General features: G+C 34.3%; 1 protein-coding gene across 1 annotated transcript; it reads right to left on the reverse strand.

Moving 5' to 3' along the window:
- Positions 1-4,800: 4,800 nt before the first annotated feature.
- Positions 4,801-10,347, reverse strand: LOC137728974 (ABC transporter B family member 9-like). Its single transcript, XM_068467791.1, has 10 exons — positions 10,178-10,347; positions 8,916-9,137; positions 8,570-8,808; positions 7,871-8,396; positions 7,490-7,763; positions 6,741-7,401; positions 6,437-6,665; positions 6,088-6,354; positions 5,736-5,999; positions 4,801-5,528 (listed from the first exon to the last, which is right to left on the reverse strand). Exons 1-10 carry the CDS (start codon positions 10,337-10,339, stop codon positions 4,881-4,883), a joined length of 3,492 nt encoding a protein of 1,163 aa, XP_068323892.1. The 5' UTR covers positions 10,340-10,347; the 3' UTR covers positions 4,801-4,880.
- Positions 10,348-24,525: the final 14,178 nt, after the last annotated feature.

Here is a 24,525-nt window from a genome sequence, read left to right on the forward strand (position 1 = left end):
ACCGTAGCACGATATTGTCCGCTTTGGGCTTACCATTCCCTCACGGTTTTGTTTTTGGGAACTCATGAGCAACTTCCCAGTGGGTCACCCATCCTGGGATTGCTCTAGCCCTCTTCTCGCTTAACTTCGGAGTTCCTACGGAACCCGAAGCTAGTGAGCTCCTAAAAGGCCTTGTACTAGGTAGGGATGAGAATATACACTTAAGAATCACTTCCTTGGGCGATGTGGGATGTTACATAAAGTATTGAACTTAAGAATCTTTTCTGTTACATCGCAGAATTAACTCAAAAGTCACAACATACTTAATTTTCACTGTGTAATTATGTGAACCAATATAGCAAAACCAAACCAATTTGCTCCCACTCATCTAGGCCATACTTAACACAAACAAGTTAAGTACAAGTTAATAGCAACTATATTAACTAAAAGTCATTCCAATACAATGAATGACTAATCATAATTCATATGGAAACCAAATTCATTTCCTTTTGAATGCTAACCGACATAATAGGACCCTTCTCATTACTTAAACAAATTAAGTAACGCAAATAATTCAACCAATTGCTTCAATAAAACCATAAACTGGTTTTTAAGCATCCAAATGAATTATAATGGCCGGCCTAAATACTCTTAGCCTTATACTTACATTCAAACATACGATTCTCCCACTTAAGCATAAGCAGAATGTACTGCACAACCAATAAAGAAACCGAAGATATGAACCAATTGGTTCCCGATTCCTCACCAATTGCATAATCTCAGTTTAGTCATATACACCTAAACCATTATACAAACAGTCTATGTATCAAAAGATAGTCACAATCCATTTGGAAAAACTTATCTCACATAAACCCAAACTCACTAGTTTCAACAACGATCAAAATCTGAATTGCAAGCACAATATTTTTGCATTCAATTTGATCCTAACTAGTTCAATATCCATCGAGCAAGATTAACTAAAATTTGATACTGTTTGGACATAGAAGCACAAGTTATCTTGATTAAAGCAAGATAATCAAGATCTCAACTTTTTAACATTATGATTTACATATAATAATTCTTTAACAAGATCGACCTGTATCATAATTCAATCTAGTCCAAAAATCAATTGCAAAACAATCTAATTGACGCTTCAAAATCTCAAACAATTCCAATCAATAGAAAACCCATAATTTGTCAAAATTTCAAAATTAATATCTTGTGAACTTTGAGATCGCATCAGATATGAATTAAAGGATACATACCAATTAATCGGCAAATTTTCATTAAGAGTAGCGGAAGTAAACGAGAAACGAAAATTCCAGACCAAATCTTGCCAATCGATGAGTTCCACTATCACAGCGAAATAGAATGCATTCTTGCCAACAAGACTTCACCAAAACAATTTATATCATTCCATACAAGGAATAAATACAAGAACCTTCACATGTTTTCGGTTATACACTGCAAAGATTGACATTTAGCGAACCCAAAGATTCCAAACTCCATCATTCATATATACCGAAAGCCCCCAAAACATATTATATGTAGTCTAACCAAAACTGGGGATATGAATTACACTCATAATTTTAGAGTCATCATTATGGATACTTGTATAATCTAATTTTGCCTTCTTTTTTTTTTATTTTTTATTTTTTAAAATAATAATTCAAACCAGACCAATGCATTGTAACTATATGTATCATAAATACAAACAATGGCATCCAAATCCATTAGTTTAATATTAGAATCGCTTGGTCATTAAGCATACTTGCCCAGACAATATCAATTCATGGAGTACTCGTGCAGTCAGATTGATTCCATTCCAAATTGATATTCATCGTATATGTCTCAAAACCAGACAGACAAAAGAGAACGATAGTTACTGTATATGAACAAGCTTTATCCTCCACCAAGACTAATTTAATCAGAACCATAAACTCTTTAATGAAAAATAAAGAGTATACATAGACTAAATGTTACACTAATTTATTTATGCAGCAAAAGATGATTTTAGACATCCCACATAAATCACAAGTTGGCATCCATAGGGATTTCGAGTTTAATCATGCCCTCATAGTATATATACAAATAATTAAACAGGCATACTCGAAATAGCAAAAACCCTAATTCATCATGTTCAAACACATCACACTATAATCATGCATATAAGAAAACAATTAATCATGCATGATACAGTGAACTAAGTTACCATCATTGGATTCATATTCGTCAACCCGATTGCAATTCCTCGGCTCCAAATCAACAAAACAAATTATCCATCAATGCCTGAGACCCATCTATGCGGATTGCCATAACTTCAAATTCCCGTAGACCCCATATCATTGAGAGTTAGCTATAAACCAATGTCTCGCCTCCACTCTTGTAATTACTTCCCCAATGAGAATAAGCACACTTGCAAGATTAAGTGAAACTGCAGACAATTGAAATCTCAAAAGGAGAACCAAAAGTTCTTGATTTCAATATACTTTCACTTAATACACACTGATACGAACCAACTTAGTCATATATATAGATTTTTCATCATGAATGAAAAGTGTATATAGATTAAACAACTCATCAGTGAAGAGACAGCTCTCAATGCAGATGTAGATTTCAATTTCAATTAAAACAGGAAACAATAAAACAATGAATGAGTCAAAACCAATATGAAGAATCAGAAAGATAACAGGATCTTCGTTCAATGGTTTTTAACAACATAATTAGTTGATCAGAATACAAGTTTATTCATTACACTAATAATACAAGGAGGATTAATAAACCAAAATCATCTCAATCTGCAGACATCATAATCAACACAGCGGAAACAATAATTTCAAAAATCAAAATTATGATGTTTAAGAGAGATGTATACTGCTATATTACTATACTTATCATCAAATAAGCAAGCATGAAAAAGTTTTCTCAACCCCATATTGACAAAACACGAGTTTCTCCCTTTCCAGACTGATCACAGTAAAAAATTGAACTAAAGGTTATTTCTTAAACGATGTCGTACCACTCGTCTTTAAAAACCAATTAAACAGACTTTTTCTTCAAACCAGTTCGTTTTTGCAATTTTTTAGGAACCAATTTATGATCGAATTTAGTTTTAAAATCCAATGACTCTGATACCACATGTAAGAATAAACTAGACTTAAAAGATTAATACACTAGCCAAGAACACAATGATTAATCAACTAAATCACAATCCTTAAATTATGTATGTAATATAAGTGTAAGAACTGCAGCAATTATACCAACGCATACCTACAGACATGTTCATGGATGAAGAAGCCATGAAAACCTACACACAACCTTCTCCTCTCTTCAAAACTCAATGCTCTCCAAGTTATAGGTAATTGGAACAATAAGAGCGTGCTTTGTGAAAGCAGGTGCTTGTGGTTTTATACTACAAGACCTGGATCGCCCTATAACAATCCCACAAGGAATACAAGATTGCATTCCTTATATCAGTATGAGTTCCATAAAAGAGCAAACACAAGAGTCCTCAATATACCAATATGATTGGATTAACTCTTTTCAACATGATTTAGACTTCTTTATAATATCAATTATCCCAAGACTTGTAAGAATCATACTCATACTCTTACAATTTCTTCACACAAGCCTTCACGAACTCATGCTTCTCTCTGTTGGGAGCCACATGAGGTAACCGAGCATACCAATGTTCAAGCTTGAAGCTTCGTTTCTTTCACAAGCAGAGTTTCGAGGAGCCAAATACAACCCAAACTTGAAGGCAAGTTCGAGTTGTTTCAAAACGATTTACAACCCTACAAAACAGCTCAGATTAACAACTCACAAGGCAATCTACCAACTCAAATTATCTAGTGTTCCTTTTTCAAACTCAGGAAAATTTATAGCTTCATTCATTCTTCATTTAATCCAGCAGCCTCCTTCAGTCTAGCCGGATGAGCCGCTTGATCATCCGTCTCCGCTTCCACATCCGTCTTGTTAGTGGTGACATCGCTACTAATATGCCGACTACTGACTACGTCGTTCGTCCTGTCAGTTGAGACAACATTCCTCTCCGGACTTGGATTCTCTGTAAGCGTTATTTTCTTTCACATACCCGACGTGCATGGAGGGAGTTTTGCTCGAGAGAGAACACGCATCAAAATTTGAGGCCAAAGGATGAGCGATTTTTGGATAGCCATGGACCATGGCGCGGCCGCAAGCAAACCATAAGCTATGCCAAGAATGGCAAAGATGAGAACAAAAATGATGACCAGGGCAAAGCAAGCCTCCATAGACGCTGAGAAACAATCCAAGATTTCCCAACCATAGCAACACTCCTGGCAGCTGGCCATCCGTTCCGAAAATTCTTAAATTTTTTTTATATATGTCAGAAAAATATTCCAAAAATGCTACGAATTCATTGCGACGTTATCTATGAGACTGTGATGATAAAGTCCTAAAATAATTTGGAATCAACTAAATTTAAAATTAATGGTCCAGAGATGAGTTATATGGAGATAATGTTTGATTAAGTTACCAAACCAAATTTGAGTTTAGGGAACTAATATAACTTATTTATTTTTTCAAATGAAATGTTTTATTTATTTATTTTCAATAATAGGTATTATCCATTGAAGACAGGTCCATATTTGAGAATTGAGATGCAAATTCTACTAATGCAAGTCTTTCTCGACAGTTAAGTTGGTGCTTATCGTCACTAAAAAAATGAAGAAATATTAAAAAAATCAAGTGTGAAAAATGCTCTAATTTTACCAATGACTACGTGATTAATTACTAAACTCATGTCAAAACACAAACTTAAACATCTTTAGCTTACAGTTTCTGCAATCGCACATCCATCCGCTGCAATGTGTGGCTTACGGATGCAATACCAAACATGGTTGTCTAAGTTCTTTATCTTTTTATGTGTTTGAGCTGGAATGAAGTGCCACCAAAGAAGCATAAGCCCCGTCAGTAATCTTCATTAGAAAATCATGGTTTCCCTTCTCCGCAATCACGCCATGCTTCACCACCGCAATTATGTCTGCTCCTTTTATCGTGCTAAGGCGGTGCGCAACCACAACTGTTGTTCTGTTCACCATTACCCTGTCCAATGCGCCTTGCACTTTGCGTTCGGACTCTGCATCCAGTGCACTTGTAGCTTCATCAAGTAGAAGGATTTTCGGGTCCTTGAGTATAGCCCTTGCAATGGCGATTCTTTGCTTCTGACCTCCTGATAGCTGAACCCCTCGTTCACCTACTGAGGTGTTGTAGCCTTGAGGCAATGAAGATATGACATTGTGCACGTTAGCTGTTGTGGTCGCTGCTATAATCTCTTCCTCGGTAACATCTCCTGGCTTGCCGTATGCAATGTTGGCACGAATGGATTCGTTGAAGAGAACTGGTTCTTGGCCAACCAACCCTATCTGCTGCCTCAGCCAGTTTAGCTCGAACTTTTGGATTTCTACTCCGTCTAGTAGTACGCGACCTGAATCAGGATCGTAAAATCTCTCTATGAGGCCTATTACCGTTGACTTCCCGCTGCCACTCTCTCCAACCAAAGCAACAGTCTGCAGATGGAATTTTAAGCTAAGTATGCATATATATAACACAAGGGAAAAGATGTCCACACACCCTGTTTACTTTTTCCCCTTGATTCTCCTTTAATTTATTAAATTCAAATGCCAAAACAGCAGTGTTGCAGAAACCAGTTCCCATAACTTAAATGCAAATAAACAAAACAGAGAGACTCAAAACAAACTGGTGGTGGTAATTACCTTTCCGGAGGGCATCTTCAAACAAATGTCTCTGAATATCTGCACATCCGGGCGCGTAGGATACTTAAAGTTGACATGATCAAGCTCGATTTCTCCAATTAAAAGTGATAACGCTATGCCTTCATCACTGCTCGAGTCAATCTTAGGCTTGCTGTCGAGAATTCGAAATATCGAAGCTGCTGAGTCCTTGGCTTTGTTGGAGTCAGGAGCCATGCTAGTAGTTTGTGAGACCCCCATTGCACTGATTGTTATAGCGAAGAAAACCTACGAAAAAAATGATTCGTTAAAGTAGAAGCACTTTGTCGAAGAAGTTAAGGAGTAACTTAAGGAACAAGAACAACAAAAATCTCACCTTGAATACTTGTTCAAATGTAGCTTCACCATGTTTCACAAAAATAGCTCCAATATAGAAAACCAACGCGTTAATGCAGAACAGTATGAAGAATGAAAAGCCAAAACCCAAACCACTTACTACTCCTAACCGTACTCCTTGTTTCAATGGACCCTTACACTTCTTCTCGTACGCCTCTATCACCTTCTTCTCAGAACAAAATGATGCAACCGTTCGGATGCTACCAATTGCATCGTTTGCCACTTGACTGGCTTCTTCATACATAAGCTGCAGATATTCGAAATGTTACAATTACATTCAACAAATTTTTTATTTGAAAAAATAAAAACTCTTGGGGCAAGACTCTCACCTTGGCATCTGCACTAAACCCCTTAAGAAATTTTGCCTGAAGTGTTCCTTGCAGAAGCATCAACGGCGAAACAGCTAAAACTATGAGCGTCAGTTTCCAGTTAGCTGTGAAACCTATAACCAGCCCAGCCATGATTGTTGCTATGTTCTGCACAATCAACGCTAAGGCGTCACCAACAAGACTCTTAATGGTTGAAGCATCCGTAGATAACCTTGCACCAATGGCACCGCTGAAAGAACACAAGATTTATGTTGAAATATTGAGAGTTCATAGCTCGCCAAAATTACTATTGCTTTTAACATACCTTGAATTTGCAGGGTCATCAAACCAACTGACTTGCTGGTGCACAACCTTCTGGAATGACAAGGCACGGATTCGCTCCACCAATTTCCCACCTGCAACTCCAAAGAAGAAATTCTGCACAGGAACCACCAACAGACCAGCACAACCTAAACCTACATAAACTAACGCCCATTTTCTAGAATCGTGCCTTAGTTCATTGGGCGGTTCGTAGAACATTCCAATGGCTTTCGAAAGTAGTAAGCCAAAGATAGGGAAAAGTACTCCATGCCCTGCTGCAGCAATGGCTCCTAGAAGCAAAACTGGAACCTCGGGTATGTTAAGGGCGGCCAGCCTTCGGATTGAAACTGTTTTGCGTTTTTCGGGATCAACCTTAGGTCTGTCATGATCGTCCTCGTGTCCTACTTCATTCTCTTGGACATCAATTGGACCGGGAATGCCAAAGCCAACAGTGACCCGGCTACCTGATGAGCCTTTGCTTATAGACCTTCTCATTGATAATCTTCGGCTCCCAGAGCTGAGCATGGCCCTATCTATATCTAAGCTGGTCTCCACTCTATTCGGATCAGAGGTTTGTGCTCTGTTGTCCACTTTCAATCCTTCTTGCAGGCGGATTAGTTGGCTATAATCCCCTTCCGGATCTTTGGTCAACTCCTCATGAGTCCCTATACTCAATCCAACGGAAACGTTAGGCTAAGGATCAAGTTTGTCGAAAATTGAGAATGATAGTGCAGGCACGCATATTGTAATTACCTTTTTCCACAATTTTTCCTCTGTGCACCACTGCAATGCAGTCAGCATTCCTAATAGTTGTTAAGCGATGCGCAACAACTATGGTTGTGCAATTTGACATCAAGTTCACCAGTGCATCTTGAACAATCTTTTCAGACTCAGCATCCAAAGCGCTTGTTGCTTCATCAAGAAGAAGAATTCTCGGGTTCTTCAGAATGGCTCTTGCAATTGCAATTCTTTGCTTTTGTCCACCAGATAGAGATGTCCCATGCTCACCTACCATTGTGTCGATCCCCTATAAAGTAAAGCAGGATTTCATATTACAGATACCAAACTCCGAAAAAAAAGGTCAAAGCAGAACTTTATAAGATTATGAAAAACTGCATAAAAAAGTCGGTTTACCTGGGGTAGCTTATCAATGAATTTTGCTGCATTTGCGAGCTCAGTTGCTTTTCTAATCTCCTCATCAGTTGCATCATCCTTCCCATATTTTATGTTCTCCCTTATAGTTGTTGTAAAGAGATTCGGTTCCTGACTAACCAGCCCGATCTTCTCCCTTATCGCTTTAAGCTGCAACTTCTTCAAGTCCACGCCATCTATAAGTACTTCACCGGCTTCTGGATCATAAAACCTTTCTACTAGCCCGATCACTGTCGACTTCCCGCTTCCACTCTGCCCAACCAAGGCAGTGGATGTGCCACTTGGAACATATAATGAGAACTCAGCAAAGATCTGCACGTCTGGTCTGGCAGGGTACCTGAAATACACGTCTTTGAGTTCGACATCACCTTTAACATCTTGCAATACAATTCCACTTGTATCGTAGGGATCGATAGTTGGATTTTGGCTGATGGTCTCAAACATTTTATATGCAGCAGCTTTCCCTGATGTGAATGCATTCAAAGACGGTGATGCCTGACCTAGTGACCTAATCGAACAAGTCACAATCAAAATGTGTCAGGAAGTGAAAAATGTCATCATCTAAATTCACGAAAACATTTACGAAAGATATTTAAGCATGCACATTGAACATGGTTCTATACAATGCACAATATAATATATCATGACATTACCGAATCAGGAACTGGTATATGTACTTACATTCCACCAGTCATGAGTGCAAATATAACATTGATAACTTGGCCTCCATTATATCCATGTTTGATGATCATTTTGGATCCATACCATACTGCAAGCGCGTATGAGCAGAAGATGACAAGCATAAATATTCCGAGTCCAATCCCTGTGACTAACCCTTGATGAACCATAGTATTGTAAGCAACTTTTAGCTTCTGGTTGTACTGTTCAATTGCTCGCTTCTCCCCAGTGAAAGATGCAACCTGAAACACATTTTTATTTTTCACACATTAATTAATTAAGATATATAATGTAATTAGTTATGAACTCTGAAGAGTTAAATTAAAGAGGTTTAGCATCAAGGCCTTACTGTTCTAATGGAACCAACTGTTTGTTCTACTATATTGCCAGCTTCTGCATAAGCAGACTGTCCGCGGGACGACATTCTCGACATGATAGTAGCCATGACTGCCCCAGCAACGACAATGGCAGGAATGGTGGCCAGCAATACAACAGTGAGCCGCCACCCTTTGACAAAAGCAATCACAAACCCACCAAGAAAAGTAGAACAAAGTTGTATAAACTTCCCCACCTGCCACAAATTAACAAACCATTCTATAAATACATCCATAAATGCATGTCAAAGTGAAGACCAAGTGAAACCACAAGTAAGAAGACTTCTTCACAACAAACCCTTCAAATTAAACTCCCTTTCATTGTTAGAAATACTTAAAGCACTAATTTGAACCGAGAAATAAACCTGCAGACTCAACTATTACCACGCCATTGCACTACAAATGACGGGTTTTCCTCAAAAGTTTGGAGTTTTAAGTGTTTTTCCCTAACATTATAGGGTGTCAACAGGGACCAAACTAATTAAATTATAAATAACCAAAGATTATTAAAAAAAAATAATAAGGCCCTCAAAACTTCATTCTTTAGTAAATTATGCTGCTAACATTTTTCAGTTAGATTACATTGCCTTGAGACGTTGTGACGTATATGTTGGATTTTAGTATTTTAGGGTTGTTCTGTTTGATTTCTTGATTTGAAAATGTTGAGGAAGAAGGAATGAACGAGCTGATTGAGCATCAACCTAAGCAATCACACACTATAAGGTTGTGGCTTATGTTTAAGGTTATGTATTTTTGTGTAAAGGTTGCTGCTCAATCATTGGAGAGCTCAGTGTAAAACATTGTCTTACATCATTGCCACTAGATCCAATCTAAGCCACACACACTACAATCTATAAGGACGTGACACTTGACTAAATCTAAGACATATAACTGATACATAGATGGGTTGAATCTAGACCTTACGCTTGTTCTAATGGCTTAAGTAGACCATTGTAACTTGAATCAAACAATCAGAACCAATTTACATTCCAACAGTGTAAATCAGACAAAGAAAAAAAAAAAGCTGCAGCAACTTGCACATGGAAGTTGAAGCTTGCAGCACAATCTCAGGCGCAATTTAGGCATTTTGTCAGACTGTTGGAGAACAAATTTAAGGACCTTTGACCCAACTGTCTTCAATTAAAAGTTAAAAATTAATTAGGTGACTAAAAACGGTTAAGTATATTAATAGCAGTTAAGCCAAAAAACAAAGCAGCTTAATTAGTAAGTTAATTACCTTTTCCCCCATGGCTTCTTGAATAAGAATGGTGTCCCCAGACATCCTGCCAATGATCTCTCCAGTGCTAGTTTCAGTGTCAAAGAAGCCAATGTCCTGCCTTAGGATTGCCTTCATGTACTTGCCTCTAATTCTAGCAGCCTGCCTTTCTCCTGTCACCATCCAACATGCCACCTCTGCAAATTCACACAAACAATTTAATCAACCTACTGGTGTAATTAAACAAAGATTAAACCCAACTAACAAATTTAGAATTATTGAGACTTACGTAAAAGTGCTGCAGCTCCAGTGCCAATGGCCAAGTACACAAACTTTAGAGACACCTGCAACAAAACAAAAAAATTGAGAAAAAATGACTTGGAAAGAAGTACATGCATGAGAAGTAACCAAGAAAAAAGTGGTTTTATTTGATGCCGTATTCACATGTTTTGGTCGCCATGATTTTTGGCTTAATGTGATTGAAAGAAATATATATTTTTCTTTTTATGGTAAAAAAAAAAAAAAAAAAAAAAGATAGATAGAACTAGAAGAATAGGGCCCTTTTGAATTTTCAAGAAACGCAAAGAAAGCCGTACACTCTGTGAGTTCTAATGATTTTCAGTGTCTTGAGAAATAAATATAATCTTTTACCAAAAAAAAGATAAAATGATATATAACCTTTACCCAAAAAAAAGAGAAATAAACCTCCATTTCTGTTCCAATTAAACAAGAAAAGAAGAAAAAAAACCACCAAGAATCTTAATGTTCTTGTAATCAAGAATACGAATGCATGTTGTATATAAATGTATATATGTACCTGCCATTCAGTACTACGATCCGGTGGTATTTCTTTACTTGAAAGTTAGAGGTTTTAGTTCGAATCTCGTGGATAGCAAATTCGATACTAAATTAAGCTGCCTATTATGTGGTTTAGTAGAACTCCCCATTCCCTTAGTGTAAAAATATCGATGCATTAAAAAAAAATGTATACGTACCTTAGATATCATGGGAACGATTTGACCAGGATCGGTGGAACCAAATGTGTTGATAAGATTACCAAACACAAGAGTCATGAGCGGCTTCGACAGTCCATTCCCCACCGCAGATATCGTTCCAACGATCATCAACGCAACGTCCAAACGGTCTGCAAACGAGAAGAGCTTATAGAAGGCGACTGTCTGCTTTTCTTGATCTGCTTTCTCTTGTGACCCATTATTAGTATTAACTTCTGCGTTGCCTTCCCCTTCTCCTCTTCCTCCTTCCATGGCAGTTGCCCTAACTCGAAGAAGACGATTTCTCTGTCTCTAGGGCTCTCTCTCTAGAGCAGATGACCGCTCTCTTTTGTTGTTGTTTGATGAGGAGAATTGTGCAGGAGGACAAGTGAGATATCAACTTTTTTGTGTGGCCGATGTGCTTTATGGTGTGGTGTTGTGAGATGGAAAAGGAAAAAAAGTGTAAAACTAGGACAATTGATTAGGATATCTCCAAGCGAATGAGGATCAAAGGGTTCGTTTTAGCCCTCTGGTCCTCCAAGAAATTAATGTTTTAATGAATAATGAAGGACCATATTTCTTATCATTTATAACCGAGGGTCAAAGGATCATAGGGCCAAACATAATTTATTGTTGAAATTTAAAAACTACAACATATATATTTCAAGTCAAATGTGAAAGGTTTTATTTAGAGTATTAAAAAAAAAAAAAAAAAAAAAAAAGAAGTGAAGAAATGAACTTTGGAAACATGTCTATAATAGTGGGTGGGAGACTCCCACATCAGCCATATGAGAGATTTGAGCGAGCAAACATGCCTATAAAAGGAACACCCCAACATTGAACTAACCATACCTTTGGCGTATAATTAAATATTTTATAAAAAAATTTGGCCCCAAAAAAAAAAAAAAAAATTCAAATCACGATAACTGATGTCAGCTATCTGTTGGTTTCAAATTTATGCCCCGACCCGGGGCTAGCCGGTTGGCCCTTTGGCTCTTTTTTGTCTTGTGGAGCCCACGAGTCATTTGGCCTATCTTTTGGTTGGAGATGCCTTAGTTAAGGAGGGTTTGGTGTCTGGATGCAACATATACATCAAAGTCCTACTAATCAGCTGCTGCGTAGATTTTACCTTTTCCTCACACTACGGCTCCTTTCTCTCATTTCCTCTCTCTATTTAATATAATTTTTTTTTTCGTAAAATAGTTTAATTTTAATTCAATTTAACAAGAATTATTATTGTTAGCAAAAAAAAAAAAAAAAAAGTCACTTATTAGTATGGTCTAGTGGTATTTCTTTTCACTTGTAAGTGAGAGGTCTTATATTCGATTCTCGCCAAAGGCGAAGTTGAACCACATCATTATGACACTATTCTGGTTCACGGTTTCTCTTGGCTATATGGTTCATCCGGGGGAGAGATCGAGCTTCAAGAAATAGTGAATGGTCTTATCAATACACAAATGTATAACTCCTGAGGAATTTCAATTGCACTTATATTCATCACTGTAGGAATTGGGTTCAAGCTTTCCCCAGCCCCTTCTCATCAATGGACTCTCGACGTATATTAAGGAGTGTGGTTCGTTCAATAAATTCCTACCTCTCTATCTTTGAGATGTTTGGATTTTTCAAAAAACCCATTGTAATTTGTAAGACTTAACCCACTCCCCTATCCCGTTAGTGTGGAAACTATCATTTGTTCAAAAAAAAAAAAAATTGTTATTATTTTTTGTATATTTTTCTTGACAAATAAGATAAAGGGAATCGAACATGCTGGACGGTGCATACCGATTATTTTTGTATAATAATAATAATATATATAAAGCCAACAAGTCTAATGAATAGTGTTTTTTGGTGTCACAAGCTTCACCAAAAATACGTGGACAGAAATGCCCCTTAAACAAAAAACTTCAAAAGCAACCCAAAATAACGCATCAAATGTGGTAGGGGTATTTTTGTCATTTTAACAGTGTTTTTTTAATAATTAAATTTTTTTGTACAGTTTTTATTTTTTTATTTTTTAAATTAGTATCTCACAATAGGCTAGCAATAATGTGATTCTATCAGTTATTCATTAAATATTATTTTCTCTGTTTCTAAACACGTTCAAAACATCTTGATAAGCGTGTAATGTCGGTTATAAAAAAAGTCTTTCACACATGCATAATAATGTGATTAAATTAGTTGTCAAATGATTGTTTTTTTTTTTTTTTTGAATAAATGATATTATCTATCTTAAGGGGTTTCTCTAACATGATTTAAGATTATTCATTTATTTCCAATATTTGACTTTCCTTTTGTCAATTCACGCATATAAATACATTTAAAAAGTCGTGTATAGCATGTCGTGATTAAAAAAATACCTTCTACACGCGCGTGCACGAAGGCTAATTTTTGTATAATATAAAAAGGGTTGTTAGCAAACTCTTCGACTTCATTAAATTTAAACAAAAAAAAAAAACTAATTCAAAATCAGATTTTTGAGGGAAAAAAAAACGACTTCGGCTATTGGATTCCGTTTGAATGAGCTTCAAACTGTTAGGATTTGTGATTAAAAAAAAAAAAAAAGGCAGGAAGAAAGGGACAGAGTGTATGGAAAAGGAACAGAAAAGGATCTGGCCTTCATATGTGGCCAGATAATGAGAAATGTGCATCATTAATTATGTGGATTCGTCACAACATAGTAACTGTCAATGGGAGACTCAAGACCATTTGGATTTGTAGTAACAAAATTAAAAACAACATAATAGTTAGCAAGTTTTCGCATTACATATATTTGTATATATGATATTGAGAAGAGGAAATCGAACTAAGACTCTGATGCAATTTTTTAGTTTTATAATAGGAAGAATAATCATTTCATTACTAGGAAAATAATTAGATCGTTTGATAATGAACAAAGAAACATGAGCGATTCTTTTTCAATGATGTAATGAAGAAATCAACGTGAGTGGTCTTCTTCAATCGAAGCATTGAAGCAGCAACCTGAGCTACAAGCTTCTTCTAGTTAGCAAGTTAGTGTCTCGATACTATATTTGTAAAAGCAGTTGATACCTGTATATAGTTTTAGTCATATTAAATAGGAACTTAGGAAGGAAAGTAAATCACATACGTAATATATTTTTTTTAATTGGTACTGGACTACGTGAATCTCACTAATTCCGTCACCATATCTTATCCGAACAATGTAGCTGCAATCAAAATACTGTATGGAACAAAAAAAAAAAAAAAACAAAAATCAAAATATACTGTAAGTCTGTAACGTCGTCTTCAACGCACACCACCTGCTTACAAAAGTTTAGAAATTTATGGGTAGATTTGCCATTATTGCTCTTAGATTCAGAGTCACAAGCATCAGCATGCACCCTTTTCTAGAAGAGCTTCACATTTTAATTTTCTACACTATATATATATTTAGAGGAGTGTATTGAATTGGGATTTTGAAGGATTTTAATTATTTTAATGATATTAGGGGGTATTCAATAAGAATTTTAAGTGATTCTATGAAATTCAAGGTGTATTCAATTAGAATTTTAAGATAGTTTATTAAAATTCTTAGAAATCCGGGTGTATTCAATTAGGATTTTAAAGAAGTTTATAACATTCCAAGTGTATTCAATTAGAAATGGATTTTAAAGAATTTGAGAAAGTTAAGGAATTAGAGGGAATTGGAGAGATTTCGTAGCGTATTTTAAGCATCCACAAAGGAAAATTTTATTTGAATTCATATAACTTCTTTCTATACCCAACTTACTCTTTACACCCATATTAATTTTAATGAAACTACCAATATCTCTTTAGACCCATATTTACTACCTAAACTACCCTTACAAACCCAATTCAATTTGTAATTTATCTTACACCTATTTAAAAAAAAATAAAAAGCCAAAATCAATGCATTTTCTACGCATTCTCCCCTTCCAACCGTTGTTTTTGATGAAGTCTTCATCAACCTCTACAACATTGTTCTCAATAAATCTCATATTACCTTGCGTGACGATGTATGTTGCATATGAATTTTAGTTTTTATGTTTTGATGATATAAAGACTTATAAGTTATAACCTATAAGCATATATTCCTAGATGAATTGAAGGAAGTAGAGGAAATAAGGAAGTAGAGGTTATTAAAAGACGTACACGCACACTTATGAATGAGAAGGCCACTTCCTTTGCCTACAAAATAATACTGAACACTAGAAAGAGGACAATCGATTGTCTTGTAAATGAAGCAAAGCTGACCAGAGGCCAAAAAGAACAAAAGAATAAGGAAACTTGCACAAGCAGTAGAGTCATAACGTTATATATGACATATAAAACAATAATTCAATTCTTGCATAAATCCATTCATACTTAATTGAAGGTTCCAAAACTTCAAGATTAACGTCTACTTATAAAAAAATGTTTGCTTTTTCTCTATGGGAGAGTCTTAGGGTTTTTGTCAGAACAAAACGTACAAGAAAAATGATGTGATAGTTAGAGTTTGATAATTGGGGGTGGCTTTACTGATAAATCTTATTTTTCTTGTTAATTTTATTTTGTACTTGATGATAATTATGCAATAGTGTAATAAAGAAATTTCACTTTTTAACATTTAAGTTGGGTGTGGAAAGAGGTTAGATGGGTTCAAATAAAATTTTCCATCTACAAATCTCACCTCTCTCCATGAGATTTGGAGGGAATTGAATCAAAATTTTACATGAAATCTCTACAATTAGAGGGTGTATTCAATGGGGAATTTGAGAGATTTTAATGAATTTATAAATTCATGGATTTTTACGAAGTTCAATTGATTTGTAGAGATTCCATGTAAAATTTTGACTCAATTCCCTCGAAATCTCTTGGGAAGAGATGAGATTTGTGGATGCTCAAAATACATTACGAAATCTCTCCAATTCCCTCTAATTCCTCAACTTTTTCAAATTCTTTAAGGGGGGTGTATTCAATTGGGATTTTGAGGGATTTTAATTCTTTTCATGAATCTAGGGGTATTCAATCAAGATTTTAAGTGATTCTTTGAAATTCAATGTGTATTCAATCATGATTTTAAGATAGTTTATTAAAATCCTTAGAAATCCGGGTGTATTCAATTAGAATTTTAAAGAAGGTTATAACATTCCAGGTGTATTCAATTAGAATTCCAATTTAAAGAATTTGGAAAAGTTGAGGAATTAGAGGGAATTGGAGAGATTTTGTAGTGTATTTTAAGCATTCACAAATCTCACATTTTCCTATGAGATTTCGAGGGAATTGAATCAAAATTTTTCATAGAATCTCTACAAATCAGTTAAACTCTATAAAAATCCATTAAAATCTCTCAAATTCCCAATTGAATACACCCCCTAAAATTAAATTCTAATTAAATACACTTGAAATGTTATAAACTTATTAGTATGGTCTAGTGGTATTTCTCTTCGCTTGTAAGTGAGAAGTCTTAGATTCGATTCTCGTCAAAGGCAAAGTTGAATCACATCATTATGACAGACCCATTGTAATTTGTAAGACTTATCCCACTTCTCCATCCCGTTAGTATGGAAACTATCGTTTTTTCAAAAAAAAAAAAAAAAAAAAAAGAATTGTTATTATTTTTTGTATATTTTTCTTGACAAATAATAAACTTAGTGGATTAAATAGTTAATGTTAAGATAAAGGGAATCGAACATGTTGGACGGTGCATACCGATTATTTTTGTATAATAATATATATAGGGAACTGTTATTAGCACTCCAAAAATCTCATTCTACATTCCTCAAGAGTGTATCTTTCTTTCTAATTATAGAAAGTTTGGAGTTCAAAATGAGATTTTTGAAGTGCCAATAACAATTCTCTATATATAAAGCCAACAAGTCTAATGAATAGTATTTTTTGGTGTCACAAGCTTCACAAAAAATAATTGGATAAAAATGCTCTTCAAACAAAAAACTTCAAAAGCAACACAAAATAATGCATCAAATGTGGTAGGGGTATTTTTATCATTTTAACAGTGTTTTTTTAAATAACTAATTTTTTTTTTGTACAATTTTTTTTTTAAAATTAGTACCTCATAACAGCCTAACAATAATGTGATTCTATCAGTTATTCATTAAATATATTTTCTCTATTTTTAAACACGCTCAAAACATCTTGATAGGCGTGTAATATCGGTTATAAAAAATGTCTTTCGCACGTGCATAATAATGTGATTAAATTAGTTGTCAAATGATTGTTTTTTTTTTTTTTGAATAAACGATATTATCTATCTTAAGGGGTTTCTTCTAACATGATCTAAGATTATTCATTTACTTCCAATATTTGACTTTCCTTTTGTGACATCCCACATCGCCCAGGGGAGTGATCCTTAAATGTATATTCTCATCCTTACCTAACACGAGGCCTTTTGGGAGCTCACTGGCTTCGGGTTCTGTAGGAACTCCGAAGTTAAGCGAGAAGGGGGCTAGAGCACTCCCATGATGGGTGACCCACTGGGAAGTTACTCGTGAGTTCCCAAAAACAAAACCGTGAGGGAATGGTAAGCCCAAAGCGGACAATATCGTGCTACGGTGGTGGAGCGGGCCCGGGAAGTGGTCCCGCCCCGAACCCGGATGTGACAAATTTGGTATCAAAGCCTAACCCTGGTCGCGTGTGTGCCGACGAGGACGTCGGGCCCCTAAGGGAGATGGATTGTGACATCCCACATCGCCCAGGGGAGTGATCCTTAAATGTATATTCTCATCCTTACCTAGCACGAGGCCTTTTGGGAGCTCACTGGTTTCGGGTTCCGTAGGAACTCCGAAGTTAAGCGAGAAGGGGGCTAGAGCACTCCCATGATGGGTGACCCACTGGGAAGTTGCTCGTGAGTTCCCAAAAACAAAACCGTAAGGGAATGGTAAGCCCAAAGCGGACAATATCGTGCTACGGTGGTGGAGCGGGCCCGGGAAGTGGTCCCGCCCCGGACCGAGATATGACACCTTTTGTCACTTCACACATATAAATACATTTAAAAGGTATAAATCATGTATAGCATATCGTGATTCAAAAAATACCTTATATACGCGCGTGCATGAAGGTAGTTTTTGTATAATATAAAAAGGGTTGTCAGCAAACTCTTCGACTTCACTAAATTTAAACAAAAAAAAAAAAAAAACTAATTCAAAATCAAAATTTTGAGGGAAAAAAATGACTTTGGCTATTGGATTCCGTTTGAATGAGCTTCAAACTGTTAGGATTTGTGATTAAAAAAAAAGGCAGGAAGAAAGGGACATAGTGTATGGAAAAGGAACAGAAAAGGATCTGGCTTTCATATGTTGCCAGATAATGAGAAATCTGCATCATTAATTATGTGGATTCTTCACAACATAGTAACTGTCAAAGGGAGACTCAAGACCATTTGGATTAGTAGTAACAAAATTAAAAACAACATAATAATTAGCAAGTTTTCGCATTACATATATTTGTATAGATGATATTGAGAAGAGGAAATCGAACTAAGACTATGATGCAATTTTTTTGTTTTATAATAGGAAGAATAATCATTTCATTACTAGGAAAACAATTAGATCGTTTAATACATTCCTCATGAGTGAATCTCACTAATTCCGTCACCATATCTTATCCGAACAATGTAGCTATAATCAAAATACTGTATGGAACAAAAAAAAAAAAAAAAAATCAAAATATACTGTAAGTCTGTGACGTCGTCTTCAACGCACACCATTTGCTTACAAAAGTTTAGAAATTTATTGGTTGATTTGCCATTATTGCTCTTAGATTCACGGTCACAAGCATCAGTATGCACCCTTTTCTAGAAGAGCTTCACATTTTAATGTTCTACACTCTATATATTTAGGGGAGTGTATTGAATTGAGATTTTGAGGGATTTTAATTCTTTTAATGAATTTAGGGGTATTTAATCAGGATTTTAAGTGATTTTCTGAAATTTAAGGTGTATTCAATTAGAATTTTAAGATAGTTTCTTAAAATCCTTAGAAATTCGGATGCATTCAATTAAGATTTTAAAGAAGTTTAAAACATTTCAGGTGTATTCAATTAGAAATTGATTTTAAAGAATTTGAGAAAGTTGAGGAATTAGAGGGAATTGGAGAGATTTCGTAGTGTATTTTAAGCATTCACAAAGGAAAATTTTATTTGAACTCATATAACCTCTTTCTACACCCAACTTACTCTTTACATCCATATTAATTTTAATGAAACTACCATTATCTCTTTAGACCCATATTTACTACCTAAACTACCCTTACAAACCCAATTCAATTTGTAATTTATCTTACACCCATTTAAAAAAAAAAAAAAAAAAAAGCCAAAATCAATGCATTTTCTACGTATTCTCTCCTTCCAACAGTTGCTTTTGATGGAGTCTTCATGAACCTCTACAACATTGTTCTCAATAAATCTCAAGTTTCCTTGCGTGACGATGTATGTTGCATATGAATTTGAGTTTTTTATGCTTTGATGATATGAAGACTTATAAATTATAACCTATAAGCATATATTGCTAGATGAATTGAAGGAAATAGAGGAAATTAAAAGACGTACACGCACACTTATGAATGAGAAGGCCACTTCCTTTGCCTACAAAATAATACTGAACACCAAAAAGAGGACAATTGATTGTCTTGTAAATGAAGCAAAGCTGACCAGAGGCCAAAAGAACAAAAGAATAGGGAAACTTGCACAAGTAGCAGAGTCATAACGTTATATATGACATATAAACTAATAATTCAATTCTTGCATAAATCCATTCATACTTAATTGAAGGTTCCAAAACTTCAAGATTAACGTCCACTTATAAAAAAAAAGTTTGCTTTTTCTCTATGGGAGAGTTGTAGGGTTTTTGTCAGAACAAAATGTAGAAGAAAAATGACGTGATAGTTAGGGTTTGATTATTGGGGGTGGGTTTACTGATAAATCTTATTTTTCTTGTTAATTTTATTTTGTACTTGATGATAATTATGCAATATGGTAATAAAGAAATTTCACATTTAACATTTAAGTTGGGTGTGGAAAGAGGTTAGATGGGTTCAAATAAAATTTTCCATCCAGAAATCTCATATCTCTCCATGAGATTTGGAGGGAATTGAATAAAAAATTTACATGAAATCTCTACAAATAGAGGGTGTATTCAATTGAAATTTTGAGAGATTTTAATGGATTTTACGAAGTTTAATTGATTTGTAGAGATTCCATGTAAAATTTTGATTCAATTCACTCAAAATCTCTTGGGAAGATGTGAGATTTGTGGATGCTCAAAATACACTATGAAATCTTTCCAATTTCCTCTAATTCCTCAACTTTTTCAAATTCTTAATTAAATTCTAATTGAATACACTTGGAATGTTATAAACTTTTTTAAAATCATAATTGAATACACCCGAATTTCTAAAGATTTTCATAAACCATCTTAAAATCCTGATTGAATGCATATTGAATTTTAGAGAATCACTTACATTTCTAATTGAATAGCCCTAGATTCATTAAAAGAATTAAAATCCCTCAAATCCCAATTGAATACACCCCTTTCTCCATAAAAATTCATGGATTAAAAAATTCCTCAAATTCTTAATTGAATACACCCCCTTAATCTTCTAGATGATTTGCAACACAACTAGTTCTTGGCTAGATTAAAATATCGAAACGGAATGTCCATAATCGAAACGGGATGTCAAAGTAATGTATCCCTTATCCATGAAATGTTGGCAAAATTTTGGCAATTTCGACGTCATGAGTATAATATCGTCGAATATCTCCAAATTAGGGAGATTATGATGGAAATATCGGTTTAATATCTGGGGCATTTCGAAATAGTTCCATCCAAATTTGGTTAAATTTTGATTCATCTTGTAGAATAAATTGGAGAACATGGATGATTTTATGGGTAAGTATTCAATAGTCTAGATTATTGGATAATTCGGCCTTAAATCTATTAGATTCGCCAGTAAGCAAAAATAATATTTCCTTAATTAATCATAATCGTTCATTTTCAGTACTATTGAGTAGTCCGGACTAATGTGAGTTTGCTTTTATATTTACTAAATTGGCAAGTAAGTAAAAACAATCTTCAAATAGGGTGTCGTAAATGAAACTAGACTTGCCTCAAATCAAACAAATAAATTTCCGCTAAATTAAAGGAGCATGCCAAACCAATCTATGATCCACATCGTTAGCTTCTCGTCTCCATTGATGCAACACTCTCGTATGTATATATAATCATAGATTCTTACTAGCTCCTAGTAACTTCCTAGCACAGAAGTGTGATCCATGGTATTTAGAATATACTGTACCACACCCAATAAATGACCATAAAGATAGGCTCAAAATTAACGACACACAAACTCCACCACTTCCCTAGGAGTCTTCATGCAGCCGGTGTAATACTAAGAGAACTCTTTTAAAAGTGATACGCTTCATAGACTTTTTTCTCATCTTACAGTTTATTATTAATCTTTTTATAATATTATAAAATACTATATAAAAATCATGAAATAACAGAAAATCCATATAGACTTAAAGAGTCACACTTTTGATCCCTTCGCATTTCCCGTAACATACATCCACCGCAATTTTCGCCATTACCGCCACAAAATTGACTTGATCTGTATGAAGTTTAATTCAGCTGAACCGATAAAAGATGATAAAAAACTAAAATAAATATAAAAATAAACCTACAACTTCGTTAATTCTAACTGTATTGATTATTGCGGTGCTATCAGTTCCCATTGCATGCACCAGAATATACGTTCTAGCTCCATATTAATTTCATGTGTAATAGTATGTTACATATAACTAATTATATATATTTTTTTTTCAAAAGATAATAATAGAAGTAATAACTATTAATTTTTTAAAACTAAAAATATTATTTACACTAAAGGAGAGGGGGTGGGCTTAGCCTCACAATAGCTAGCAATAATATGGTTAAAATCCACCTGTAGTGAGAATCGAACCTAAGACGTCTTACTTACAAGTGAAGATAAATATCATTAGACCACAGTACTAAGTGGTTATTAATTATTAATTAAGTATGTATACAATTCTATATCACCAATTTTTTTTAGTAGAATGATAAATCTTTAATAGGTTAAATAGTTAGTTTTGTAAAGGAGAGAAAAATTGGTTCAGATCAAACTTGCACCCACTGCGATAAATCGCCATTTGCGAAAAATAAAAAAGAGAGGGTGATAAATTTGAAACTTACAAAACACATGCATATTCAATATGTTTTTCATGTTTTTTAATTGACTTGTTTCAATGTGTGTTTTTTATTTTTTTTATTTTTTTATATTTATTTTAAGGATAACACTTGCATTATTACTCCTTTATTAGGGTATGAGTTCATTATTCTATTTGCAAATAACTATCTTTATAATAAAACTTTTATGATCCAAAGCATTTAATCTCTTGTTTTCATTTAAAGATTATCCCTTAAAAAATTATTTGAATTGGAGATCGTTTAGTCATCTAAATGTATAAAATAAACTAATGGTGTAGGTACCAAATAACATATTCATGATGAATGTTGATTTCTTTGATACATTTAGATGATTAAATAATATCTAATTCGAATGATTTTTTGTATAGATGCTATTCAAATAAATATTAAGAGGTTGAACGATTCCAATTATGAGTTTTTTTACAATGAAGATAAGTTATTTTCAACTGAGAATGATATCATCCTCCATAGAGGAAATGCAAGGGTTATCCTTTTCAAAATGAATTTTATTTCGACTTCGTTTCACTCCAAATTTTTTTTCTTTTCATATTCGTGTCTTCTAAGGGAAAACATGTTAATTGTTAGGCCATCACTTTCTTAATTTAGACGACAGGACTTCGAACCTCGACATCAAGTAGTTAATAAAAAAAAACCGTACTACTGTATATTTCCTAAAACACAAATTCGTACTGGATATAAAAACGCTAATTATATATATAAAGGGAGCATCTTAAAATGGTGAAACATTCAAAATACCATAAATTGCCTTTTAAGATTTTCATAAATTACAATTGAACAAAAAGAAGCTAAAATATTTAACCATATTTTTATTTTGAATGAATTTAATATTTAAAATTATAGAAAAACAAAACCTCCCACGTTAATGAATGGTTTCACGTCTTTAATTCACTTTTTTTTAATATGTAAATTAATTATTTAAATAAAAAATATATAAAATGGCCAATTGCCACACGCGTATGCGTGTGGCAAGAGGCTAGTATTAGTATTTATTTTAGCACCAAATTACGTTATGTTTGGTTGGACAAATTCGTTTGGATGTGCTTTTAAAATGACTGAAAGCGCTTTTGGTGAAAATGTTTTTGGAACCAATTCTTAGGAAAAATGCAAGTAAATCCTAGAAAAACACTTAAAGTGCTTCCTGGAAGAAGCACATAACTGGTGCTTCTTGTAGAAAGTACTTAAAGTGCTTTTGGAACTCAAAAGCATTTTCTCTAAAAACGCTTTGAGTCATTTTAAAAGCACATCGGTCAAATGTAGAAGAACATATGATCATAAATTTTGTTTGGCAACTTTGGTTTAGTTATGGCAAACCTACTACAACACTTCTCACAACTTTTCTACGGTCCAACAAGACTTTAGCGTATGGTAAGTTGGTAACACTTAATTTGCCATACATTTTAAAGATATCAAATCCCAAGTTTATTAAACAATTTAAAACATAAAATTATTGTTGAAAAATATACTCTCTCTTTTTATGAACAAAATATGACACCTAATTTGCCACTTCAAAACCAAATCTGAGTCCATTTGCAACTTCAATTGTAAGGTATTTCACACCGGACCATATATTGTTCGTTTGACTCTTATAAATTGGGATCAAACTATTATAAGTTGAAAATTTTGAGTTTAACATTGGAAACAGTTGTAGACAACTATTAAATTCACATCACTGCAACAAAAGTGCTATAAAATTCAGTTTCGGAAACTTGATTTCTATATCACACATCCTTTTTCTTCTCATTCACGCTCCTATTCATTTGTGTTCCTTCCTCTTTGATTTACAAATCAATGGTCATGAATAATCAAGGGGTGTACAGATAGTAAAATGGTGTGTGGAAATCTTTTCCTTATTTTTTTGTCAAACTCACATAAACATTGTTAAGACATGACAAATTGATCTGAATTGCTTTATTTTTCTTTGGAGAAGAATTTTTTTTAGATTGTAAATAAATTGTAGCGCTATATTATTGAGAATGTTCACCATCACACTTGAGATCTCACATTCAATTCCCACTTATCGATTATCCATTGTAACAAAAATTTCATTCAATTAATTAAAAATATTCATCCATGTCTTCAATTCGTCACTTCTCAGTATTAACAAAAGTTCGTTCCATTAAGAAAACAATGTTACTGTGGAGCTTTGTTGCGAGTCTAAG

The sequence above is a fragment of the Pyrus communis genome, chromosome 3 (genome assembly GCF_963583255.1).
Source record: "Pyrus communis chromosome 3, drPyrComm1.1, whole genome shotgun sequence".
Classification (NCBI taxonomy): Eukaryota; Viridiplantae; Streptophyta; class Magnoliopsida; order Rosales; family Rosaceae; genus Pyrus; species Pyrus communis.